We start from the raw sequence: 26,660 nt of genomic DNA on the forward strand, positions 1-26,660 counted from the left end.
TTTAAGATATTGGTGTTCCAGATCAATTTATGTGTATTGCTTTTAATCGTTTAAAGTCTTTGTTTGACATTAAATGGTTCATTTTGTCAAAAAGGTTTCTAGTTTGAATAAGGATTGACATTTTTTTCCTGGACTTCTTGATGCACTTAAAGCATTTATTTATTCTTTTTTAGATTCAGACTAAGCTGTAACCTTTATAAAACCCTGTAAATATAAAAAATTGCTGAAAGCTGATTTGAATTGATTTATTTTCTTATGTCAATGTTAAAAAAGATGCAATTTTAGGTATACTTATATCATTTTCATTGATAATGATCTCTTATAATCACCGTAGCGAGTGGGGTGGGGGGTGAAAAATTTCCTTGGGGTGCTTTGCAAAAAATATTTGACAAACATTGTCTTGACTAAACTGAAATTGTATGAATATGATTAATGTTTTCCAAAAATCACTGAATAGTATAGCTCTGGCACTCTCTGTATAATGTTTCCAATTGATGGTAAACTCCAAAAAAAGAACAACCAGAAAAAAAGAAAAGCAGAAAACAGTCCTTGAAAGACACATTTTTATTCATGAGAATCCGCCTGTGAATAGTTGTAAATGGTTCGAATACACTTCATTATGTAAAATTAGCGGACATGAAGCAACAGAAGATTTAAAAAAAAAGAACAATTAAGATTTCACCCGTCGAAAAATGAACAACTAAGTACATTCAAGAGTGATTGAGATGATTGTAAGTTCAACCATGTCAAGTGTTTGACTGTAGACAGGGTGAAGCAAATACAGTACATGGTCTACATGAGATTTCTGCTTAAGATTCAACCAGCACTTCACACATAGAAAGCTATAGAAATTGTGTTAATACACGATCCTACTTCATATTTGCGCGAGTGAGCGTGCCCGGAGACGAAATGTGATAGCTTATATCAGCAGAGTATACAAGTGATGTGGTGGGCATCTCAGCTTCCCACGTGTGATGTCCAACAACAGTGAACCTTGATTGTTGTGACTGCAGACAGCTTGTGTTTTGTCTTTTTGTGACACATGCGTAACGTGCATTGCAGAGAGGAGGGCTGACAAGAGCCGCACGTGCACTGCGCTGATACCGGAAAGCACGACAAGCTAGATATGCATTAAAAAACAAACAAAAAAAAAACTCATTCACTGCCTTTGACGACCACACACGTCAAAGAGCCATTTTTACTCCGATTGCCATAAAAGTCAAAAATCCACTTGACTAATTATTGGATGAGTTGACTTGAGAATAATACAGGTACACAACATAACTCATTTCAAGGGTTTACTGTTATTGTTTTCTTTTTTTTTTTAATTTGTGTCAGTGGATGAGAATGAGGTTTGAATTCTACAGAGAAAAAACTGCGCTCTTAGTAAGGTCTCTGTAGTATGCCATTTGCAAAATAAGTAAGAGCAAATATGACCACAATTTGTATTTATAACAAATTTGAACAGAGCTAAACTACTGCATTATGAACCATAACGTGTACACACTGGATGCGTGCAACTATTATCGGCGACAAGCATAACAATTAATCCAATCGTTACCAATTTTGCCAGTCGCTTACAATTAAGGGCCTGAGAAAACTGAGGAAAAATAAAGCAAATGTGCTATCCTGTTTAGAACCACAACCTCCGTCCGTTCAAGAGCAATTTTTGAACAATCCTAAAGGGTCATATTCATTGTTAAGCAACAATTACTTACAATATAAATAGTTGAATCCCTTCTCATCAAGTACAACATTATGGATGACACACTGAGACCCTATCTGTGTACTTTTTTGGGAAAAAAACAAAAACAAAAACTATTGCAACCACTAACTCTTATTTTAACTCATTCAATGCCAAAGACATTTTTTTTTTTTTTAAAGAGTGCAATTTTTCAATCCCAGGTTATTTGTTTTGCTAACGGAATGCGTAGATGGCTGATAGTAGGTAATCGATTACTTTGGGATGCCAAGTACTAAAGTAATCAACTATTTAAGTATTGAAGTACTAATAAAACAATTACTTTAGGACCTAAAAGTACAGAAATAATCAATTACTTTAGGGCAAAGGAATCAACTACTAAAGTAATTAATTTTTGATTAATTAGAAGCAGCCATTTTTAGACAATCCTTTAGCCAAACTTGAAAAAAAAAAGAAATGAATGAGTTAATTGATTAAACTGTTGATTACTTTGTAAATAAATCAATTATTAATTAGTAAATTAATCAGTAAGAAAACTATTTTTCATCCCTTTTTTCAAACACAAGACATTTAAAATTGACAGTAAAATATCATTAAACTAGCAGAAAACAGATTCAATTTCTGGTTTGAATCAGGATGTCAGGGGAAAAAACATTTTACAAAAGTAAAAACATTCATTTTTATTCAACATAAAAATAATGAGTCTCCCTCCATGGTTTACTACAGAAAATAAATATTTACTGGTAAGGGCCTGAAATACTGATGATTTGGACCATTTGAATGAAATCAGTCTCAAAACAATTAATCGATTAATTATTATAAATAATCAATCAATTTGAAAATAGATTTTTTTTAATCATTGCAGCTAGAAAAAAAATACTTAAGCTCGTCTGCTAATGAAAAAAAAACATTTCAAGGCACAGACTTCCAGGTTGAAATTGGAGGCAACAAAAACGTTATGACATTCACGTTTCTGTCAAATTAAGTAGTAGCACAAACTGCAGACAAAAACTAACTGTGCTTGCTGATAGTTTTCCGTCCACCACAACAAGGCCTGCAGCACATCAACCATTTGTGCCAATTTCTACTCAAGCAGAAATTCCTTTTAAATTCACCCTTTTTTATTTAAGATATTAGTGATAGGCAAATACATTGATTATTCATTTAGAATTCTGTTGTATATCAACACATTTGAAGCAAAATGGAAATAGATGCTAGCATGACTAGCAAATATATATATATATATATATATATATATATATATATATATATATATATATATATATATATATATACACATACACACACACACACACATATATACTGTATATATATGAATAAACAATTAGATTGCAGAAAATCTATACAGTGACTGACTTGTATCAACTTTTTGTGACAAATTTCGTTTTGTGGTGTGCTGTGAGAATTTTCAAATTTAAAATATGTGCCTGGGCTTAATAACATTTGGGAATCACCGTTGTAATAACGGCTAGCTTCATTTGAATGTGCAGTCCATAGCACTTGGTCCACATCATAACCTATACATTCTCTGTAAGCACACGTGAATTACATGTACCAATCCACTTTGCAGAGGTAGGACGCTAACAAGATGCAAGCTAGCTTAGCAACCGTGACCCGCTAAACAGAACGCGAACATAAGGAATGAACGGGCTGTTTGTCCTGCAAAAAATGTGCCACGGTGACTCTCGTGCTATGCTGGTTGACGTGCTCAATATGACAAGTGAAAGCGGGCGCATAAACTACTGAAGCTAAAGCTATCGACACAATGCTAAAAATCTGTACAATATTTAAATACTGTATATACAGAAATAAACAAATATTACTGTTTGTCACAAGTAAGTCATGTTTCATCTAACGATCGGAAGCATTAACGAAGAAGGCAGCGCTAAATAGGATCTGATGGTGGTACCGGTGTGCAGCGTGTTTCACATTTTTGACTTACTGGCCAGATTAAGGGAAACGCCTGGTGTTTTGGTGATTAAGAACTCAAAGAGTTGATGCAATATATACCAGTCATTCTTAAGCACAGGATGCAATGTTGCTTCACAGATTCAATAACTGCACGTTAGCATGTGTTTTGATTCAGATCAAAGAAAAGCATATCACGCGTCAGACTGTGTACGAATATTGAGGCTTTTATAGGCTATTTCCCACAGTCATGACTTTTTTTTCCTATATTTTTGAGAGGCGGCAGTAAAAAGCACTGGTGTCATAGTACATGCTGCTACCTTTTCATGCAGACGGCACAGTTCCATTCCCTGCTGGTTCTCAACCTCTATTTGGCATAAAAACTGTCTAACAAGGAGGTCAGCTACATTTTGGTGCTAGACGAAAGAACCCACAAAAAGACCCTAATTCAAATCCAGTGTAAAGTAAACCGAAATTCAGAAGACAAGTGAAATTCCGGGGACAACTAGCAGTATGAATACTTGACACCAAGGCTTTGTGTTTTTCTCTATTCTGCTTTTTTCGCGTAAAGCTATTTTGCAGAGTACGTATTCCAGAGGTACATTCACAGCATCGGCATAATTTTCACTGCATTTTATCCACACCATTTTGTCGTTGAGATGTGTCATAATTAGGGGTGTCCTGATCCGATATACAAACTGGATGTTGGTCCGATATTAGCATCCACGAAAAGCAGTGTCGGATTAGATTAGTTTAAATCCAATATCTCCTATATTAGCACATTGAGTAGTGAGAAAATGGAAAGTATTGTGTTGGCTCAATTCCCTTTTGATTCCACTACACCTATGAAAATAAGTTTAGTTATATTAACATCAGGGTTACTGTCACGTAAAGTGCTAAAAGTTTGGCTCGGCTTTAATGAGAGAAAGCTGCCGAAAAAAATACAGTGGTTGCATTCACATCTCATCTCTGAAACGTTAGGCGAAGATGTGAAATGTTGTAAAAGGTGATTATTATTATAGAAAAGTGGAAATCGATTAAATTTCCACTTTCATATTGTGTTAATTTTTGTCTGTTGTTTCCAGCATAAACTGAATGAAAAAAACATTCAGGAGAGTATATTTTTTTTCATTGACTCCTTTCATTTACAGTACATTTATATTATTCAAGTGCAGGGCAAGATCATGTTAGAGACTAAATTAAAGGAACCCAGAGGTTTGGAATAAATGGGCCATATTTTCTCTTACCTACTGTGGTTGACTATTGTTCTTTGAACACCATAACTTGATCAAGTCTTTTCTAACGTTCGGTACTAAAAAGATATGTATTATTCTCACTTGTTGGGGGCGGAGCTACATGGTGGCTCGGGGGGGGCCTGGGATGCCCCGCTGTCAGTCTCCGGCCACGCCGTACCTTGAAGGAAATTTTGTCAATGGTTCAGAGGTCGCGGGTTTGATTCAGCTTCCTGTGTGGAGTTTGCATGTTCTCCCCATTCCTGTGTAGGTTTTCTCTCCCATTCCAAAAACATGCATGGTAAGCATATTGGACACTCCAAATCGCCCTTAGGTGTGTCTGAATGGTCATTCATCTACATGTGCCCTACAATTGGCTGGCAACTAACTCTGCACAAGGACAGCTGGGATAGGCTTAAACTGATATAATAAATGTAACTATTTTGTTTCATGAAACCCTGACTGCACCAAAGAACGATGCACGCCCACCCACAAAGAAATGTTCTAACTATGACCCTGCGTGACAGTACTCTAAGCTCCAATATTGGTATTTCATCAGAAATTTTATCGGGACACCCCTAGTCATAATATCAGCTGATAGGAGATCAAGCAATAAAAAGTGCGTCTAAATGGGCTGTTATAATGGCAACGTTGGATAAATGGTTTCAGCTTGATTTAATAGTATATTACCCAGAAAGTGTCTAAGCCTCAATTTAGAACATTTGAATATTCTAGCAGTTGTGTGTATGTGCACGTGAGCTGCGCCGATTCCAATGAGCTCTCTGCCTCCTTCCTTAATGGCTGAGGAAATCGATACTGGCCTTGACTGTACGCCCGGTGGCCACGTCAACCGCCATGGCCCGAATCTCCGTGTCGCCAAACTGCATGAGCGTCTGGATCTCGCGGCGCGGGGCGGCGCTTTCCGTGCCGCTGACATCCAAGCGGAGCGAGCCGCACTTCTTGACGCCGGACTCGCTGATGAAGCCCACGTTCTCTTTTTCGGAGCAGTAAACGTGGATGACGATGACCTGCTGCGACGGCTTGGCCGGCGTGTAGCTACGTTTGACCATTTCGCCCAGCGCTACCGACTGGTCGGCGGCGATGAACGTGTCGAAGACGTCGGTGCACCAGCGCGTTCCGTCCTTGACCAGCAGCTTCTCGGGAGGATGCTTGCCTTCCACGAAGCGATTGAGGACGCCGACGCCGTAGGTAAGTGGCGAGCGGCGGACTTTGATGATGCTGGGGTCCAAACCGAAAAGCACGGCGCCCTTCAGGATGGTGAGGCCGACATCGTGGGGGATGATGATGCGACTGCGGCCCTGTAACATGTTCTGGACGGCTTGCTGAAGCAGAGCTGATTCGGCGAAACCTCCCACCAGGAAAAGGAACTTGATGTCGCTCACCTCAGGTTTCTCAAAGAGCTCATCTGCAGGGGAACACAAAATCAAACGCGTTTATTATCAGCTTACAGCCGGTTTCCTCAAAATCTAAAATCCATCTAGGATTTTAGCAACGAAGTCCCCAGTAGGCGTGGGCCAATATTAGAAAATATCACGGTACCACAGTACTAAAATTACCATGGAATAAAATCTATTCTATTTTAAATAAAAATGTAAGATTTGGTACATTAAGAAATATATACCATGTTTGAGTCTTTTATTAGGAAGACTTCCTAATAAAATAATAGAATAAAATAGAATAGAATAAAATAGAATAAAAGAGGAAGTCTTTGTCTTGAAAAAAGCTTACCAGTGATGGCCACAATAATTACAATATCAATAACAAGAATAGAATAACAAGAATATCAATTAATTGATGTAGTTATTTTCTTATTTATTCATTCATTTGTACTCAAACATGGTATATATTTCTTAATGTACCAAATCTTACATTTTTATTTAAAAATAGAATAGATTTTATTCTATCATCATCCATGGATCCCAAGAAGGTACAAAAAATGATTTTCAGAGGTGGCTTGTTGAGTAAACTCGGCAAGCCCTAGTGATACCGTATCACAGAACTGCACCACATTTCCACATATGTCCACTGTGAGGCACTAGACTTTGGAAAAAAAAATCCTCTAAAATGATCAGGTTCTATGTTTTCAAAATAAATAGAATAATAATAGGGTTATTATGCTAATAGGGTTATTATGCTTTTAGAATAATGACTTGGATGAGCATAAAATACGTTTCTGAACGAAAATGAAGACTTTTTGAAGTTGCGTTTTGAGAGCCATCATGTAAGATTTAAAAAATTGTCCGGAGGGCGTGTGCCCAGCATCATAACTTCATTTTGATTGGGACAGCTTTGCCCAATCATCTCCTATAAGTGGGCGATATCATCAGATGTCATGTCCCCCAAGCGTTTTCTTTTTTGTCTAATATTTATTTCTTAAAGGGATACTTACGCTGTGTTTTTTAGAACGGCTATAGAAGCCCTGAATTGCATTTGCCAGAACAAATAACTAAATAAAACAACCAAAACGTGTGTTTGAAGTGTTAGCTCACTTAGGTGTTGAATGATATGATCGATGGTGGGCTTGAAAAGGGAATTCATAGCATCAGGGCTCATCCTCAGCATCCCCTGCGATGACCATTTCACAAAATCCACACTAGAAAGAAAAGAAACGTTAAACAATATTTTTAAACACGATTAAATAATGGAATAGGAGATAGCAGAAAATGTGCTTAATTGAAAATATCACACAATAAGGCTTTGATTTGATGACTTTAATTGTAACTAACCGATGGTTTAGCAAAACAATAAAAAAATACATAATTTACAATTTTACTACTAGTTATCTAATGAGTGCATACATGTAATATTAGTTACAAAAAAAAAAAAGATTAAGCAATTTCAGGGGGAAAATGGCTAAATCAATCTAAGTTTTGATAATGTAAATACACGGTGGGCCGATTATCCGCCGGACCGATTATCGTTGCCGGTATTTGGCATTTTGAGTAATATTCGCATCAGCCTTTTTTTCTGACCCTGGAAACATTCTTCTTCATCTTTTGTCTTTGAAAACAAAGATAAATGAAATTTTAACATAGGTCTCAAAGTTGGACATGAAAAAAAAAAAGAATAGTTGTGTGAATATATTTCTTTGTCCATTTTGGTATAAACCATCACAGTATCATATGTTGTCTCTCTCCAAAATCATGCTTGCGTATGGCATCAAATATGCACGTACAATTTTTAAAGTTATAAAGTGATGTGAATAAAGAAAATCCGCTGCAGTTATGTGTGCACTATCTTTTAAGATCAATATTCATCATTTTCCATGTATCAGTCTTCTAGTCTAATTCTGTGTGATAAATCATAAATCTTGAAAAAAATCGATTAGCGCTACTTATTATAATCCCATGTGTGTGATTTATGTGCATTATGGTCATGTGAGAATGAGTGTGCTGAGATATAGACATGCTTTGCATTTCCAGCTACTGTATTCACCAGAGACCAAGAACCATCTGAAGCTCTTGTTTCAGCCTTCGGAAGTTCTTTTTATGACCCGCACTACGGGATTACTAAAATACACAGACAGAAGACAGGGCAGTTAAATTCTACACTGAGGTCAGTGCCTTCTACCCTCATTGCCTAAAGGGAAAATCTATCATTATAAATATTAGATCATGCCTGTAAAAAAAAATAAATAAAAAACAGAGCTGGAAAGATACAAATACAATGTCGGACTTATCAACTAAATAAATAAATAAACTGAAAGAAATACTGTAGATTTTTAACATTTAAAAAAAATGGCCTGAACCCATCAGCTTGATTAATCACCATGATCAAAAGACAAAAATTCTTACTTTTACAAGCAATTTCCAGATGAGCACTACAACTTTCAAACTGAAGTGATCAGTTGCTACACTTTTGCAAAATAGCTTGCGGATTGACTTTGATCCGTGTTATATTCCAATCAGTCTTGTATTTCCTTTTATAATGACTTTATTTACAGCTCAGCACTTAGCACACAGCGCTTTTGCATTTAACGCAATATCATGACTTCTTTGTGAGTTTTCAACTTCTTTTGTCATGTTTGTCATTGTGTGGGTGCCACCCAGTGTCCAAAGTGAGACACTACAGCACCATTTTATTCTGTTTTATTTTCTTTGCACTTCACCGTACTCCTTGAAAAAAAAGGTGTATGATCACAATGTTACATTGGAGTATACTGGCAAAAAAGTTTTATCTGCGAGTTGGGACCAGGCCATTAAAATTTAATACATAAAATACACTAATTGTGTTGAAATTTTATCCTATGAATTTACTGGTCTGGCCCACTTGAGAACGGATTTTGCCCCATGAGACCACTGAGCTGACATGACTCTGACATTCATCAGCTATCATAATGTAAAGTCTATAACATTTGATGGGATTAACAAGTGCTGTATGAATTATAAAACTGAATGATGTCCATTTTTTGTGAGGGGGCCGGCTAGCAGCATGCTAGCATCAAATATCCTCAAGTTAAAGCAAAGTTATAGGAGGTAAACAAAAAAAAAAATTCAGCCATAAACATGGTGATTTCCAGGCCCTGTTGTAAATCCATAATTAATTTGACATACCCAAGATCTTGCGTCATTGAAAATGTAAATGACGGTACGGTCGTGATGATTGGCTGTGACTGGCTACTGTCATGACCCGCCATTGTAACAACAGACGCCGCCATCTTAGCGCTCGCAATGGACCCAAACACTTCTTTTGGCAGACTTACTTGCTTTTGCGCAGGGCGTGTTCAACGCTGTGGCCCCTGAACTTCTTGTAGTAATCGATGAATGAGAAGGGCAAGTTAATATTCAGGGGGTTGGCCCTGCCCGGCGCCGCCGCCCGTTTCCGCGATTCAAAGGCAATCATCAGATCCACCCAAGCGGCTGGCCGCTTGATTTTGAACTGGTCAATGAAATCCTGGCCAAAGATCTGACACAGCAGCTTCTCAAATTCATAGTCAATCCCAAGAGAGCCGTACGGCCCGCCTAACGTGGAAAGATGAGCGAGATGATTCAAAAGCCAGAAGACGCATGCAATGGAGCGTGAAGCAGAAAAACAAATGTCGCATCTCACCGGAAGCCTTGTACAGCTCTTTCAGATGTCCTTCCGGAAGACGGATCTGATGCACAGTAAGATCCACTGTCCCTCCGCCGCAGTCCACCACCACATACCTGTCACCTGCGTAAAAGGGTCAACGTTGGGAAAAGCATTCAACCATTAATGGATACCGTTTAGTTCGGCTCGTCGATCGATAGGATTCATTATTTCTGTAAATTCATCAACATGCACAAATCTTTCATCCTTCATAGGAATTTGATTAGAGATAGACGGATTATCGGCGCCGATTTAAATTTAAAAAAATCTGACTGTCGATGATATTTCACTTTTTTGCTTTCAGGGAACTATTTTTCAGTTAGCTTTATAGAAGATTCTGTTGACGTTGGAAACAAATCTGCATCTATTGTTTTTGGTTTGAGATGAAAAAATAGATTTTTTTAACCGTAGAAAACTAGCGGAAATATTTGTTTAAGTTGTTTAAGTTTCCTCTTGACTTTTTAAGACATTCTGATAACCCGGGGAGCTCCTTGAACTTGTGTGAATTTACAACACGGATTATATTTCCAAACTTTGAAAAAAAAATCAAATCAACATTATGTAACATGATGCTGAATAGTGACTCACTGAAAATATGCTAAGATTCATTTCATTTAAATTGAGAAGTGGAGTTGGATTTATTTTTTTTTGCTTTAGTTTTAATTTTGAAGCCACATTTTTTCCTTTTACTAATGCCAGGTCATCAGCCTCCTAGGCAACTAATATTGACTGTTTCGATATCATATTTTGGCCTCCGATACTGTTTCTCACTCTGCAGTACTGGTTTATGCCAACACCGTATCGATACCATCTCATTTTGAATATTTTTTTTCCCTTTAATGCTAAAGTCCTGCACACTCATTTGGATAGATTCAGGCATTGCTTTAAAAAGAATACTAAATACTAAAACAGAGTGAGTCCAGAGGAACTTTTGAATTGTCTAATTGGTGCAGGTAAATGTCAATAAAAGTAATCAAAGTCTCCTAAAATCTGAGAGTTTTAGTACATTAGTATAGGTAGATTGCATCGGCAATATATTTGTTAGTATTGGCCGATACCGATAGCACCATTTTAATGCAGTATCGGGAGCCTTCCCGATAGCAGCATTGGAACAGCACTATTCATATTTGGTGTTTGCCTTAAAAAAAAAAAAAAGAAAAGACAAACAACATATCGGTATCAGTGGTACTATTATTAAGAGTACTATTATTAGTAGAACCTTAACTACTGGACTATTAAGTGCACCTAAATATAAGCCACACCCACTTAAACGAGTCAGTGTTTCAGAAATGACAGAAGAGTAATTCTGCATGTTTCTAAGCATCGTAGCTATACAAATTCTCAAATATATTTTTTGATTTGACGCAAATTGTATTTCAATAAAAATCTACGGAACGCCAAATTGCAGCAGAAGAAACAGCGAGAGAGGGAAGAAAGAGACGCTACCTTCTTCCAGCTCCGACCAAAGCTCCCCTATGACATTTTCCACCAAGAAGGTACGACTTTGCCGGTTGCGCCGAACATGCTCCTTGTTGGTTGCTTGTTAAATGGAAAGAGAGTTTTAGTGAGTGTGATAAGAAATGCGAAGCTCTGCATAGTGAAGCTGTGTGAGAGGTGAAGTGGGTCAGATGCACATGAACTTTCTAGCATTCAAAAAGAACACATCAACATATTGAATGTAGCGGAACAAAAATCAAAACTTATATTGTTTTTATTCCCTCCAAATTGTTTCACAAGATCTAAAAGACTTTTTTCTATGCACAAAGATGCATTTCTCTTTCAAACTCTTAATCTTAAAGTGTTTGAGACCATTTGAATTTGGCGTTTGCAAACTGGATCTACTACCATTTATTATACTGTGCTTTTTTCATGTAATTGATCTACTCCTGTCCTGTTGTTTGGCTTCAGATAGAGTCAGATCAAATATATCTTATAGTCTGTGCGCCCATGTTGCGCAGACAATAAACCATGTTTTCTACTGCTTTTTTGTAATTGATATTCAAAATAACTCATCATTTGGAACTCCAAAAAACTGTAATGGGAAGGAATTTAGAGAAAAATAATTATGTGGAATGTGGAAACAAAAATTTGATCAGCATGCAGTTATCTAGGAATTTTTTTTTTTTTTTTTACCATGGCCTGGGGAAGCTACAGGAGAATCAACATAAAGCAGAAAAAGACATTTTTTATGTAAAAAAAAAATGTAAGAGTCACAATAAAAAAAATGGCTTTGTGATCTTAAATGACTATTACCTTGGGTCATTGTACTTCCAACATTATCTGTAGGACTGAAGCCATTCTGAGTAGTCTGGTTGCTCAAGTCCACCATCTGGTGGAGGCGGAGCTTACGGCAGTAAATTGATGCTGCTTCCGGTTCCAAAGCTATGATAAGTTGCTCTGGGTTTTCACGGGACACTAAACCAGACTATACGGAGGAAAAAGACAGACATTCTTTATTACATACAATATATAACACAAATCTGAAAAAAAGCATGAATTCAAAAATCATTATTTGAAATAACTGATTTCACACACAACTTTCTCCAGGGTTGTGATAGTGGTCTAAGAAGAAGAGAAAATATCCAAATCCATTTCAGTATTTTTGGGTTATAGCGGAACGAGTCTTTATACACTAATGTGCTCTTTAAGCCAGCAAATTTGTCTCATAGACCAACATTTATTAGGAGAGATTTGTAGAAGGCGGAGGTAAGTAGCGTGCTCCTAAACATTTTTAAATGGAAACGTGTTACTTGGTCTTCTGTGTTTATATTTCACAAAGCAATAAAAAAAAAAAAAAAAAAAAAATATCCAAATACTCAATATTCAATTCACTTTCTGTAGGATAACCGAATATCAAAATTAGTCAAAAGCTGCATCCCTTCACACTATCAATTTGTACAAAATCCACAAATAGTATTGGCTATAAATAACATAAAAACATTAAAAATATAGGTAAAATGTACTAGTGTCTGCATGCCGTCACATGACAAACATGACATGATTGTTTGGTAACCTCACCAACTAATTATTTTCAGTCAACAATATGGCAAAATGGCCGCCCCAGAAGAAGAAAACAACAAATGGATTAAGCTGCTTAATTCTAATTCTAGAAACACAATATAATCAGAAAGACGTGTTTAGACCCGTGTCGTCACATACTGTATAATATTTATCATGAAAAAATAATTTGACTTGAAGATGATTGAATGATGATGATTTGCAAAATGTTTTCTCTATAGCTAGCTAGTTTAGTGGTCAATGAGTGGCTAACGTTAGAATTGACTGTCCACTGAGTGGTCTTTTTCCCTCTGGGAAATCAGAGCATGGCTCAATATCATCTCAGACTGGCATGGCACTAAAAGGCAATTATACCACACACTCAATTAGCATCATGCGAGGAACAGAATTTGGACATGAGCAGACAGGACACGGAAGTATTTACAGTATATACAAAATCAGAACCCAGAGGATAAAACTACTATCTTTTACGTGTGAGGTGGCCAAAACAAAAGCGTTTCAAAAGATTAGAAAAGCAGAGGCTGTGGATTACATCATGGCCCCAGGAGAGCGAGCGAGCTGTGGATCCCTCCCTCTGTCCTCTACGACCGAATCTCTTTGCCAACGCTGAGTCACTGCAGATGCCCAACCCATCCACTGCTCACTTTCTCTCCACAACATTCACAGCTTCTCTGTCAACTCAGCTCAGCCCTCCATCCCTGCCTCCAGGCACCCGGCCGATAAGCGCTACAAGACCTCCTCTTCCTTCCTGTGTCTGCGCTCATGAAATCATCCACATTCCCCCTCCTTTTTCATGCCTATTTTAACACACATACACACGCACGCAGACAGGAAATACCGTATGTAATTGCAACAAAAGGACCGGCGTATTGTAATGGATTGGTCCAATCAGTATCCCAAATACAGAATGACTTGAAACTACTTCCAGATGAACCGCAGTGCAGCCAATTGCTGAAGTCATCTGTTAATTATGAGAACGAGCTGAACGATAAAGCAGAAGGCTCATTCATATTACCATAACAATGACGAGCCCCATTAATGTGCCAGGAAGGATATGGTCACTAGTAGAGTAACGCACATCGACTCAATTCGCCCGTTTTAAAACCAAAAACAAACACATACTGGATGCATTTCCTACATCACACTACACAAGTCTGTGCTCTGCTGGAATTTTAGCCCAGTTACCCATTAGAGTCTTTGTGAGGAAACATTCGACTATAATAATCGCTGGTCTAGTTCTTCCCAAATTCAGAAGAAAAATACATATAACACCATCTATTCAAGACATTAATGTCTGTATAAAGTAAGAGTAAAAGCTGGAGCTTCATAGCCCACCTTATAAGCCGCTTCCCTCATGAATTGCTTTGCAGGCATTTTCCAGATGGCAGGAACAGTGATGACCCATCTAACGTCATTGTTGTCAAACTCGCCACCTGTTTGATCACTCAGCTCCTGCAACATGAAAAGCAAACACACCCCGTCGGCTCCATGTGTATACAGTATGTCTCTACAAGTACAGTATGGATGTGTGTATAATAGGCATGCAGCTATTGAAGTGTTTTCGCTATTTTGATATCTTATAAAAACATTCAACTCTAAAACAGTGATTCCTTGTTTTTCGCAGTTAATTATTAATTAAATAACTTGCGCAGTTAATAAAGCAGTTAATTAAATAACTGTACTGTTCTCCCTTCCTTTCCCATCCCTTTGGCTGCAGTCTCACAGAGAGCCGCGGTTATAGTCCCTGCTCCCGTAAGTCAAATTAGAGTGATGCCTGTAGCTGACCAAACATGATAATAATCAGTTTACACTAGAAATTCTGATTTATTACACAAGAAATCTAGGTAAGAGATTTACAACGCTCAGGTGCAGCAGTGCTCTTACCTGCTTTTCCTTCACGTCTACCTAACAGCATGTGTGAGTTGCATGAGGAAGATGGGCACTCCTACAAGACACGTGATTGGTCGCGTCGGGAACCATCGACCAATGAGGTCAGAAGTCGATACAAGTCCTGGGCGGAAATAGATCACAATTCCTGCCCTATTTGGTCAATGGTTGCACTGGGAGCCAATCACGTGTCTTCTAGGATTGCCCAGAGGTAGATGCGAAGGAAGAGAAGGGAAGAGCAGCGCTGCACCGGATCGTTGTAAATCTCTTAGCTTGATTTCTTTCATGTATGTCAAATTTATGCAACATATAGAATACTATATAAAGCTGATCATCAATACATGTCAGGTACATTACCTTGAGTGCTTGCTCTTTAAAGAAAGCCAGTGCATAGGCAAATATATCCAAAGCTTTCACGCGTTTACCATTGGCTGCCTGGAGATCCGTGTTGATGGACAAATTCTGTACGTGGGGACAATGACAAACAAAAAAAATCCATACATCTTATTAGGTTTTTTTATTTTAAAATCAGTAACTTGACCTTCAGAACTGTTCCAACTCATAAAAACTTATTAAGACATCATTATTTTTTCACACTGTTCATGAGTGATGATAGTAACAATAGATGGACGATTATTATTTCTTTAAACATAGATTCTGATGTTTGTCCTGGTACCAACAGTATAAAAATGTATGCATAATTCTTACCGCTGTGGTATGGAGCTTCATTTTGAATTTCTCTAGATAGAGCCAATGCTTGGACTCACTGGGGTCCAGGTCATGATAAAAGTCACGTGCTGCATAGCCAAAACTGTGGAATTTTCTGTCTGGGGTCAGCAAGATTGTGGTTGGTGTCTTCTGGTTGGACACTCCTGGATCACCACCCTCCCAGCGCCTGGAGAATTTATGCAATAATATTTTGGGTGTCAGATTAAAAGATTAATTGCAATCAATTAATTAAGTCATGGTTCAACCTTTTTTTTTTAATTACATCAATCAAATTTTTTATTGTGCATTTTATGCTTTCTGTATGCTGATTATATCTGTTTTTATGCTTCTTGCGCTTGAAATGTTGGGTTTTGGAAGTCACATATTGAAAGGTTCCTATTGTGGGGGAGAGTGTTCAGGAAGTAGAAGGAAGATGGGAAAATGGAAGAGCAAGTGAGAATTATTGGGCTGTTGAATTGTAAATTTTACTTAAAAAAAACAAAAAAAACAAAAACAAATGCCAGAACAGCACCATTGATGAAAATCAAAAGTGATAGGCATTTTTAAGGAGCTTGCTAACCAGAAAAAGAGCCTGAGTTTAGCTTACCACATCAATGCAAAGCATCCAGCTGCGACTGCTGCTACAGCTAACGACAGCAACAAAGACGCTAATATAGCAAGCCACAGTAAAAGTAGTTTTCTAATTAATTGGTGATCGATAACAGAAGAAAACAGCACCATTATAGCTGATTGTCAAAAAGTTCAAAGTGCATCTGTTTAAGTCAGTTAAAGTGACAAAATGACACAATAACATAAAATATCTATTTAAAAAGGAAAAAAAAACTCTGGTTGAGGCAGTCCATCCAACTTTCTGTGTCTGGTCATGGTCATGACAAAGCACGCACTATTTCAAGTAACAAAGGATTTCTGGAAGCATGGAGGCCTCCAATAATTGGTGTCAACTCTCTTTCCTGAGCATAATGGGAACGCTTGGAAGATCATTTGAAAAGTACTAGGTGGAATAAAGAATAAATGGCTGAAACGTTATGATACTGAGTTATTTCAGAGAGTCAAAGAAAAGGAAGGTCATATGCAACACTATGAACAAAATAAACTTTTACTACACATAAAACCTTGATGAAAACTGTTTATTAATATATATATATTAATATATATATATATATATATATATATATATATATATATATATATATATATATATATATATAGTATATAGTATATATATAAACTCAGAAGATGGTCAACAAATCTTTTTTGACACATCTACAGATAAGAAACTCAATATGGTGGGTTTAGTTTGAGTTTTAGACTGAGCAAGGATACCGGGGCCCCAGCAATGTGATTAGAAATCGGAAATCACAAAATTATTGACTCTGTTTATCAATTGACATGACTACCTTCTTTTGCTCTTGAAGCAAAACCCATTTCTGAGAGCAATGCCAAGAATGTGAGGAACCATAAGACAACTTCAACATCTGTCAGCTGGTAGTGAGATAGAACGCATTAAAAGGCTGCGGAGCCAGGCGCTTAGGCTCACCGCTTTGAACGGGGGGTGTTGCGGGGTTCTGGTCAAGGAACCCTCACAATAACACAGAACCAACTTTCGAAAACACCCTCTAACTGACATTAAGAGGCCAAGAAATTTAAGCTACATCATCAAAAAGCAGATTGAAAAAATATCAAGATGTTGTCTGTGAAAATAGCATTAGCATACCTCATGGTGTGAATGCACTCGGGCTCCTTAGTGAATGCATAAGCATAGCCGCTTGATGTTGTGCCAAAGTCAATGGCCACCACCACCACAAAGGCCATTCCTGACGGAACCTGGTCAGTGTCATTCTGCTGCAAAACATAACATTGACGGTGAAGATGAGCAATCACATAAGATGACACGCGTTGCTGTAAAACTCGCACACATTCACAACAGGCTTCTTTTTTTGCCAAGTGAAATGTAATTGCAATAAAATGAGGATTGGCATCTTTTTTTTATTATTATTTCAGGCATTTTGATGCACTTGTTTTGTTTTTCCAGATTTAGACTAAACTGGGACCTGTATAAATTGTAGCTATCAGTTGAAAATTAACTCATACTGCTTTTTTGTTAAAAATGATAACAGTTTTAGGTATAATCATACATTCTTTATTGATAATAAAGGAGAGTGATTGTTTACACTGAAATCAATACTTTCATAGCATCTTCTTCTGTCTCCTTTGTTTACTGGGCGATTGCCCCCTGGTGGCTAAAAAAAACTGCAGACAGTGCACTGGACTAAAAGCCGTATGGTCCAAAGCATGAGAAAAGTAGTGGCTTATAGTCAGTCATTTACGGTGATATTGTGTTTGTCATCACAGTTGCTTCAAACTCAGATGACAAAATCATCAGTGTTAGTGCTGAAATATTGAAATAGAATAATTACCTGAATGTGTGTCGGAGACAGCGGTGTGATTCCCGGGTCGCCTATACTTTTTGCTGGAGACGGGTTAGCCATTTCATCTGAAAAAAAAGTAAAGGACATATAAACACTGCACCATCTCATCAAGCATCTACTTTACACTATTAGATAAAGCAAAGCCTATGTAGTAAAGCGTCACTGTATGGCTGCATGAACGTAATATTTTGTCGCTTGTCAGAAACTTCCATGGACAGATTATGTAAAGTTGTGTAATGAACTCAAACCACAAATACTACGTCGTCTCCTCATTGGTGCTGTAAAAGCAATCAGTTACTGTTGCTTGTTTTAAAGATGTCACACCTCGACAATTCAAACACCAGTAAAAGTCATTTGCAACCGTCTTTAAAAAATGGCATGACATTTCAAGTGAATGGAAGCGTGTCTCCATACGTGCGCTTTTAGTTTTATTTGTCTGTTAATAGCGTTCCCTGAAAGCGTTCTGTGAATGCACACAATAATAATCATTTTGCCTGACTTATTATAAGCATCTTGTTGAATTGTCTCCCAGCAGGACATCATGTTACCCAATCCATTTCAATCCTTTTATCTACCTCATCTTTCCTCTCACCCCTATGGAGAGGATGAGTGGTCTGAAGTCCCATATTACTCTTTGCCAAGCAATTATAGAGCCGAATTACAGACCACCTGTGGCTACACCCTATCTAGCTACAACAATTTGTTTTCCTGCAGCAATGGCAGTCAACTGCCCAAATCATCTTTACAGTTGTATACCCCAAAATGAGAACTGGGGAACTACATTAACTGCTTTCAATTTCACTTCAAAATTTGTATTACACAGATTTGAAGAAAAATCTCTTTAACGGTAATACAGTGATCAAATCAAATCAAATCAAGTTTATTTATATAGCCCCGAATCACAGAATGGTGAAAAATCAGGGCCAGCAAGGTGTTCTATGCAGGCCTAAGCAGTATAAGAAGCAATGACACATACACAGGGCTGCAGCTATTTTTAGTGTTCAAATATACTACAAAAAATTGGAATTGAAAATCGAGTACGGCTAAAAAAAAAAAAAAAAAAACTTTTATTGGTAGAAAATCAATCACTCTAAATTTTAGCCCATAAGATGCACCAGTTTATAAGCCAGAGCAGCTGAGCAAAAAAAAAAAAAAAAAAACAGAACATTTTTTGTCACGGATAGGTGGACTCAAATCAGATCTTCACGAGGAAAGATGGTATATGGAAAGGCATTAAAAAAAAAAAAAGGTTTCTTAAGTGCTTCCTTACAACAGAGCTTCTCAAATAGTGGGGCGGGCCCCCCTTGGGGGGGGGGCGAGGTGATGCCAGGGGGGTATGATCCCAGGAAAAAGTCTTTGTTTTTGTCGTGTGGAATGTAATTGCAATAAAGTAATAATTTTCATCATTTTCTTTTAGTTTCAGGCACTTTGGTGCACTTGCTTCTTTTTTTCCGTTTTAGACTAAGCTGTAACCCCTATAAACGCGATAAAAATAATTAACAGTTGTTGAAATTTGATTTATATTGCGTTTTTCTGTTGTTATTTTAAAAAGGATACATGAGTAGGTATACTTAAACCATTTTCATCAATAATAATCTTATTTATAGTCAGTGCATTGACTGGGGGGGGCACAAAAAGTTTTCTCTTTTCTAGGGGGGGCCTGGTAAAATACAGTTGAAAAATACTGCCTTACAACAACATCATGAACATGTTTGGCATGTTTAGCGCCAACAAATTTTCAACAGAAAATAGTCAACAAAACAGTGAATGATTGGGTTCTGAATTGGGTTCTGAATTCTGATTTGGGTTCTGAATACATAAAAGAAATGTTAAATTTGAATACAGCCCGTGTCCAAGGTAGATCCCAACAGAAGTCAAAGTTTGTGTGTTAGCGGTTAGCCGCTAACAGCAGAGATGTATGCTCCTATTCATGTGACTTACTTGTTGCAGGAGGGTTTCTCTCCACAAGACATGGCGACCGCAAGGTGTTTTGAACATGCAAACCGTGGCGTGTGATTTTCATGGATCAGGGACCATAGATGATCCGGTGCGCCACTAGCGTTTAGGATGTACATTATTTGGTTTGGTTTGGTCTTGACCAAGAACTGCACAACATTTGGGATTTTTGACTAAATCATTTAACAGCAAGGATGTTCATAGACAGCGGAAACATGGTCGCAAAATAACTTGATTATATTGTATGTTGTTATTTAGTTGAATGCTTTTCAAGTGAGCTTGGAAATCAGCAAAGACCAGAGCTGTCCAATTATATGTCATGGGTTTTTAAACACTGTGCACATGGTGCAAATACTTTGATTCAAAAGTTGACCTTGGTTTGATTCAGTTTGCTCACTGAATGTAGAAATCAGCTAGACTGAATTCAGACAGCAGCTTGTTTCATAAAACATCGCTGTGACAGAACTGAGGCCGAGCAAAGCCCTATTGTAACAAAACCCAGAAAAAAAAGAGACTCATTAAATTGTGTGAACGTACAGTAGCCTTCAAAGATCCATGTTGATTCTACATCAGTGGGGCTTCTGTAAAATGAGTTTGGACAGAGAATCTGCTGTTTCTTTTACCCATCTGACGTCCCTTTATTCATGCCATACAGAAAAAGGGGCAATCCCCCAACACCCTCCCTCTTATTGCCTCACTCTGACAAACTTGGCCATAAGCCCAGGCACACAGTGCAGGGAAACAGCCTGACAACAACTGCAGCCATGACACACTGCATTATTACAAAAAAAAACATTCACAGACCCTCAAAATATCCTTGAAAGAGAGTGCAGAATATCCAAGTTCATTCTCACATTAAATTTCGCTAAATTGTGGTCAAGATAACCTCAATATAAATGTAAATTAAATATATTTTAGCATGAAAGCACTGGTGCACCAAATGATTTTTTTCTTTTGCGCACCAGCACACAAAGTTAGATTGACCCAAACTTTCCACTGCAATGCTGTTGTCAGCTATTATTTCACTGCTTTTTCTGGTGTTTTGAGTTTTTGCTGTGGTATACATTTTTTTTGTTTTCTTTTTAAACTAAATTGAGTAATTTACCTGTTTGGGCAGCTGCTGCTTGTTGGAAGCAAAGTTCTTGCTATAGCAAAATATTTTCCAAATTTATCTTGAGTCACTGTCAATTTTTACATCATACAAAACGATGATATGATACATCAAAAAACAAGGTCATGCTGTACTGCTCCAAAAAAAGAGTGTGATCAAATCTGTGCTGGTGCAGCCAGTACAAATGTTAGTTCAGAGCTCTGTTAGCAGCTAACCGTAGCATGATGGAAGATTTCAGTACAAGCCTTGCGGGGTTGTCACTAGAGAAAGTACGACAACATACAGGTAACATGAGGAAAAAGTTCCAGGTCATGTTTGGCAATGTTGGAAGTTATTAGCTTAATAGTTGGTGACAACTAGCTACTTAACATAAGCGAGAGTAACTCAGTCAATCCATTTTCTGTACCACATATCTTCATTTGAGGCAGAGGTTAGCTGCTGCCTATCCTAGCTGACTTTGGGTACACCATGGATAGCCACACAATTGCAGGATAGTTGAAAACAATAAAACAGCAACACAGGGGCGGAGCTACGTGCTGGCTAGGTGTGGTCATTGCCATCCGTTGTCACTGTCTAGTCACTCTCCTGCTCACTCCCTTTCCTGAGGGAAATTTGGGATATCGATGTTTTTTTCTGCCTTTTTCACAAGGATGCAGTTTTCCTTGACCCTTCTGCCAAAAGTTTTTCTTTCAATTATTTGCAGTCAACGTCCATCAAAACTATCACTTTCCCACCGTGGCGACTTAGCAAGTCGAGAAGTCATTGTTTATCAAAGATGCTTTCATGACATAAAACACACATGTACCAATTTCGAACACATGAAAAATCTGGAACAAAATTGACCACGCTTACTGCTTGTTGACTAGCTAATCAGTGCACGAGATAAACCTAAACTGAGAAATAGACAATGGAATTAACTATGGAATTAACTAATCAAATGACTTAACATTTGATACAGTACTTTTTCCTGCTTGATTAGGCATTATCGCCATTGTTGTGGATATGTTTGAGTTAACTGGGGGGGAAAAAAAGGACACAAGCTGGCATGAATGGCCAGCCCTCACTGAGGTGCTGTGTCACCTTGGCCACTCTGCTAAAAATGATTTGGCTACACCCCAGGTTCCCCCTACCTGCAACATACAGTGAATTAAGATCATTTAGCAACATTTCAGACTTCAACCAGGATCATTTATATCACAAACATAGGTTTTTGATTATGAAAATTTGATTTAATTTGAAAATGTGGTATAACGCGATTCACTGAAGGTGTTTTAGAAATAAACGGTTTAGAATAGTTGGAATACTACAGGCTGGTGTGGCCCACCCAGTGCAACCAGGCCTGAACGGGAGGAGGAGGAGGAACACTGCGCTACCTGAGGACATGACTGCAGACTTTTTTTTTTTTTTTGCTGCAGTGTCTCGACTCTGGTGGGATGGGCCGCGATCCAGCTCGGTACCATTATGACGTGTCAACATTGGCATAACTGAATTTCGCAAAAATGGCAAAGCATAAGGGGTGATGAAAGTTTGAATGTCGCCATGTTGTCCGCAGTGATGATTGGCTCGGCCAAGAAGGCGAGGTCCAGACACACTGCGGTTTGCAATGGCTAAAGCGACATGTCGAATGCAGAGGAAATGCGTGGTCTTTCTGCACTTTAACCAAACACGAATTGCAACCGTGCGCAAGATCATGAAAAATGACCGAAGTGTGTTCAGATAAGCCTACCTGTAATAATGTTGTCTTCTTTCGTCGTCATCGAGCCTCCAAGTTTCTCCTCCTCCCGAGCCTTCTCCCCGATGCAGCTACACCAAGCAATCGTCCTGTTTTAGTGGGAGAGCCCGGCTAGAGGTGAAAAAATACGATAATAAAAATAATCGCGAGGGGGGGGAGTGGTCCTTGTGACTAGGAGCTTGCAACTTCACTTCCCTTTACAGCGTCCTGTGTTGGAGAAAAAAAAAAAGCACATGGGAGGAATGGAGAAGCAGGAGGTCTGTGAAGTGAGTGAAGTGTCGGGGAAGGGAGGAAACCAGTCCAGCACGCACAGAGGATGTTGGGACCCCACATTGCTGCGGCTGCACTCAACGCCCCGCCCATCACATTCTCGGCTGTCCTGGCCTGGAATACACTACACGCTGCTCACTCTGCTGCAGCTTGGCGCAGGACATCCTGCATGATGCTATGCTGGCCCCCAGACATGCCTGTGTTGATATCAATGAAACACACGGAGATCTTTTTTTTTTTTTTTTTTGTCCCGTGATACTTTTATCGGAACTCTGCCCAGATAGATAAATTACCACGTTACACTGTACTGTACATGTATTTTTTTTCTTTTATATCTAATTCCAGAATTAGTTAATGTTCAATTTGGTGTTTTAGGTGTTATAATATGACGTAATCTACGTTTGTGTTGTGTATACATACACACACACACACATATATATATATATATATATATATATATATATATATATATATATATATATATATATATATATATATATATATATATATATATATATATATATATATATATACACACAACATAAACGTAGCATTGAACACTGCATTGAAAGTTGTCAGCAGCACTAAATTCCTCACGATGTCATTTTCAGATGCCAAGTGGCAAATGGCTGCACTACGTTTGTGTGTGTGTGTATATATATATATATATATATATATATATATATATATATATATATATATATATATATATATATATATATATATATATATATATATATATATGTATGTATGTATGTATGTATGTGTGTGTGTGTGTGTGTGTGTGTGTGTGTGTGTGTGTGTGTGTGTGTGTGTGTGTGTGTGTATAAAAACACAAAGGTAGCGCAGCCATTTGCCACTTGGCATCTGAAAATGACATCGTGAGGAATTTAGTGCTGCTGACAACTTTCAATGCAGTGTCGTTGATCAGGACTGGTGTGTGACTGGGCGGAGATTTCCTAAAGTCAACAATGCTCTTCTTTGTCATGTCAACACTGACGATCAGATTGTTTACTTTGCACCAGTTCACCAGATGTTTCACCTCATGTCTTCAGGCCAAGTTGTTATCGTCTTTGATGACGCCCACAACAGTTGGGTCTTTTTCATACTTCAGCAAGTGGTTAGAATTACACCTTGGGATGACTGTAGTCCAGTGCTTCTCAAATAGTGGGGTGGGCTCCACTGGGGAGGTGCGGATGACCCCAAGGCAAATGCTCTATTTTTGTCATGTGAAGTGTAATTGCAATTAAATAAAAACTTTCATCTTTTTTTTTTTTTGTTAGTTTCAGGCACTTGGTTATATATTTCTGTTTTAGATTAATATGTAGCCTGTATAAACACAAATGATTCATAGTTGTTGGAAGTTGATTTCCATACCTCATTTCTTTTGTTAATGTTAAAAGGTTTAGGTATACGTACTTACACAATTTTTATAGATAATAATCTTATTTATAGTCAGCACGGTCGATTTGGGGGGAGGGGGGTTCTCTTTCCTGGTGGGGGCTGGCAAAATATACTTGAGAAGCACTGCTGTAGTTGATATTTTGCCACTTCAATGGGACACCTCGTGGATCATAATGTCATTGCGCCTAACCTATAAAAAATATTTATGCATGTATTGTATGTTATCCTGTATTATTTTTATTTAATCCAAGTTGGAAATATCTATCAAATTTGCAGTCAGTAAATAATATGAATATATCAATGTGATGTTTGCTTATATAGGATACTTGCCCTAACAATAAGGATTTCTTAATATTTTTAAATGTGCGTTGGTATAAAAGAACATCTCCAGTGCTTTGGCTGTAAAATTATTCTTTTAAAAGCCAAAATGAAAATATATGTATTAAATACTTCAGTGATAAATTATATCAACTGTTTACTCTATTGACAGGGATGCACATAACTGGTATGCAGGTAGGCATGCACGGCAAAAATCACCAACGATTCACTTTGCGCATTTGCGTACCTACCTAACTTTCACCCATGACAACAACAGAGTCTGAGCTGAACATTTTTTTTCCCTGAAAAGTGGCTTCATGATGTGCCGTGGGTTGATGCACACTTAAATGTGGTGCAAGATTTACTGCTCATGTCCTCAGCTATCAGACAAAACTGGTGCATTTGATACAGGGTTGATCATTTTCAGCATCTGAATTTAAGTGCTACTTATGGCTAACAAACAAGCTAATCGAGAAACAATAGCTAATTGCCCTCTTGCTAGCCACCTAGCCGCCGAGACAAACTGCAGGAACAACGCAAGCTCTACGTAATAATTTTCTCCTTGCCTTTCAAAAAGTTTTAAAAGACTTTTCCTCTGACTTCCTTGGACTGATTAAACTGTGCCCCGAACGAACCCCGCAAACCATAACTGATGAACTTATGAAACTTTATGAGGATGCAGGCTGGCTGTGTGCACACAAAGGTGGTGTGTTGCTAATGTGGAGGGCGACATTGAGAAGAACATTGATGAAGACGGTTTTTAAAGATAGGAAAGGTTCGTACCAAATACTATGGTCTGTGGATAACCCACAAAAAAAAAAGTGCACCCCTGTCTATTGAGACATTTTCGATGCAAACCTTTTTGTGAGGCCAATCGTGATGGCTCACTATATTTTTGAATGAACTCATCCAATGCATGGAATAATGATGTTTTAAAAATCATAACAACAAACTATAAATTCAACTTATAAAATTTTGTTTTGCTTGAAAATCCCTGCTCTGGGAATTTAACCCGAAGTGGGTATGGATATAGAATTACTTTCACAGCACCTAGCCATTGATGTAAACATGCATCAATCTTAAATGGACAATGTGTAAAATTTAGACCGTTTTTCATTAAAAGGAACAAGTTAAATGATTATAAATTTCAAAAACTGGCAAATAAATATGTTCTCAACAACCAAAAGTATGTTTTAAATATAATCGTAGGTCCAGTTTTCATAAAATGATATTACAAGGGGGGTGGCACCCCTCTGGAGTTCGCCATGTTTGCTATAGCTATCGGCAATGGTAAATGCAGCACCTCCTGCTGTATGTAATGAAAAACGGTCTAAATCTTACACATTGACCCTTTAAGGCACAGGAAGAGAAACATCTGAAATTTTGCCAATGTCTTATTTCCAAAAATGACACCAAAATGGTTCCATAAGCTGGAATTCTTTCTTCTTCTTTTGGAATCCGTATTATACTGACTTGAAGAGAATAATCGAAAGATTTGTGATTCATTAAGCAGAAAGACAAACCGGCTGACGGGTACACTTTCCATTTGCAACTGCTAGTACTACACAAATAAATTCTTTAAGTAAAATCCAAAACAGCTAAGGCAAACTGTAGAGTACAACTGGTACAAACAGGCTCAGGTAAAGACGACACACATGACACAACACACACATCCAACACGGAAAGCAACTAAATATATTCTTACAGTTGTGGTTAATCACTGCAGCTGGCGGAACTCTTGAAACCAATTGCTAATCAGGCCACACTCCCCAGCGCCGATTGGCGGGTCGAGTTGGGGACGAGGGATGCCAATCAGTCAGGAGCGAGTGAAGATTCCTAGCACAAATATACA

The 26,660-nt window shown here is 37.9% G+C and overlaps 1 protein-coding gene across 3 annotated transcripts; it reads right to left on the reverse strand.

Annotated features, from left to right (window-relative positions):
• Positions 1–545: 545 nt before the first annotated feature.
• On the reverse strand, positions 546–26,660 carry hspa12a (heat shock protein family A (Hsp70) member 12A). 3 transcript variants are annotated; one of them, XM_088421694.1, is made up of 14 exons: positions 26,514–26,660; positions 22,811–23,283; positions 18,006–18,082; positions 17,303–17,430; positions 15,568–15,754; positions 15,217–15,321; positions 14,308–14,424; positions 12,208–12,379; positions 12,088–12,102; positions 11,401–11,493; positions 9,934–10,038; positions 9,587–9,845; positions 7,374–7,477; positions 546–6,289 (listed from the first exon to the last, which is right to left on the reverse strand). In XM_088421694.1, the coding sequence occupies exons 2-14, from the start codon at positions 22,839–22,841 to the stop codon at positions 5,658–5,660; spliced, it is 2,025 nt and encodes a 674-aa protein (XP_088277820.1). In that variant the 5' UTR covers positions 22,842–23,283; positions 26,514–26,660; the 3' UTR covers positions 546–5,657. The 3 variants fall into 3 exon arrangements, with proteins under 3 accessions (XP_088277820.1, XP_088277822.1, XP_088277821.1); XM_088421696.1 differs by lacking the exon at positions 12,088–12,102 and having other exon boundaries at positions 17,303–17,427; XM_088421695.1 differs by lacking the exon at positions 12,088–12,102.

The sequence above is a fragment of the Hippichthys cyanospilos genome, chromosome 8 (assembly GCF_059441005.1).
Source record: "Hippichthys cyanospilos isolate Australia breed blue-spotted pipefish chromosome 8, RoL_Hcya_1.0, whole genome shotgun sequence".
Taxonomy (NCBI): Eukaryota; Metazoa; Chordata; class Actinopteri; order Syngnathiformes; family Syngnathidae; genus Hippichthys; species Hippichthys cyanospilos.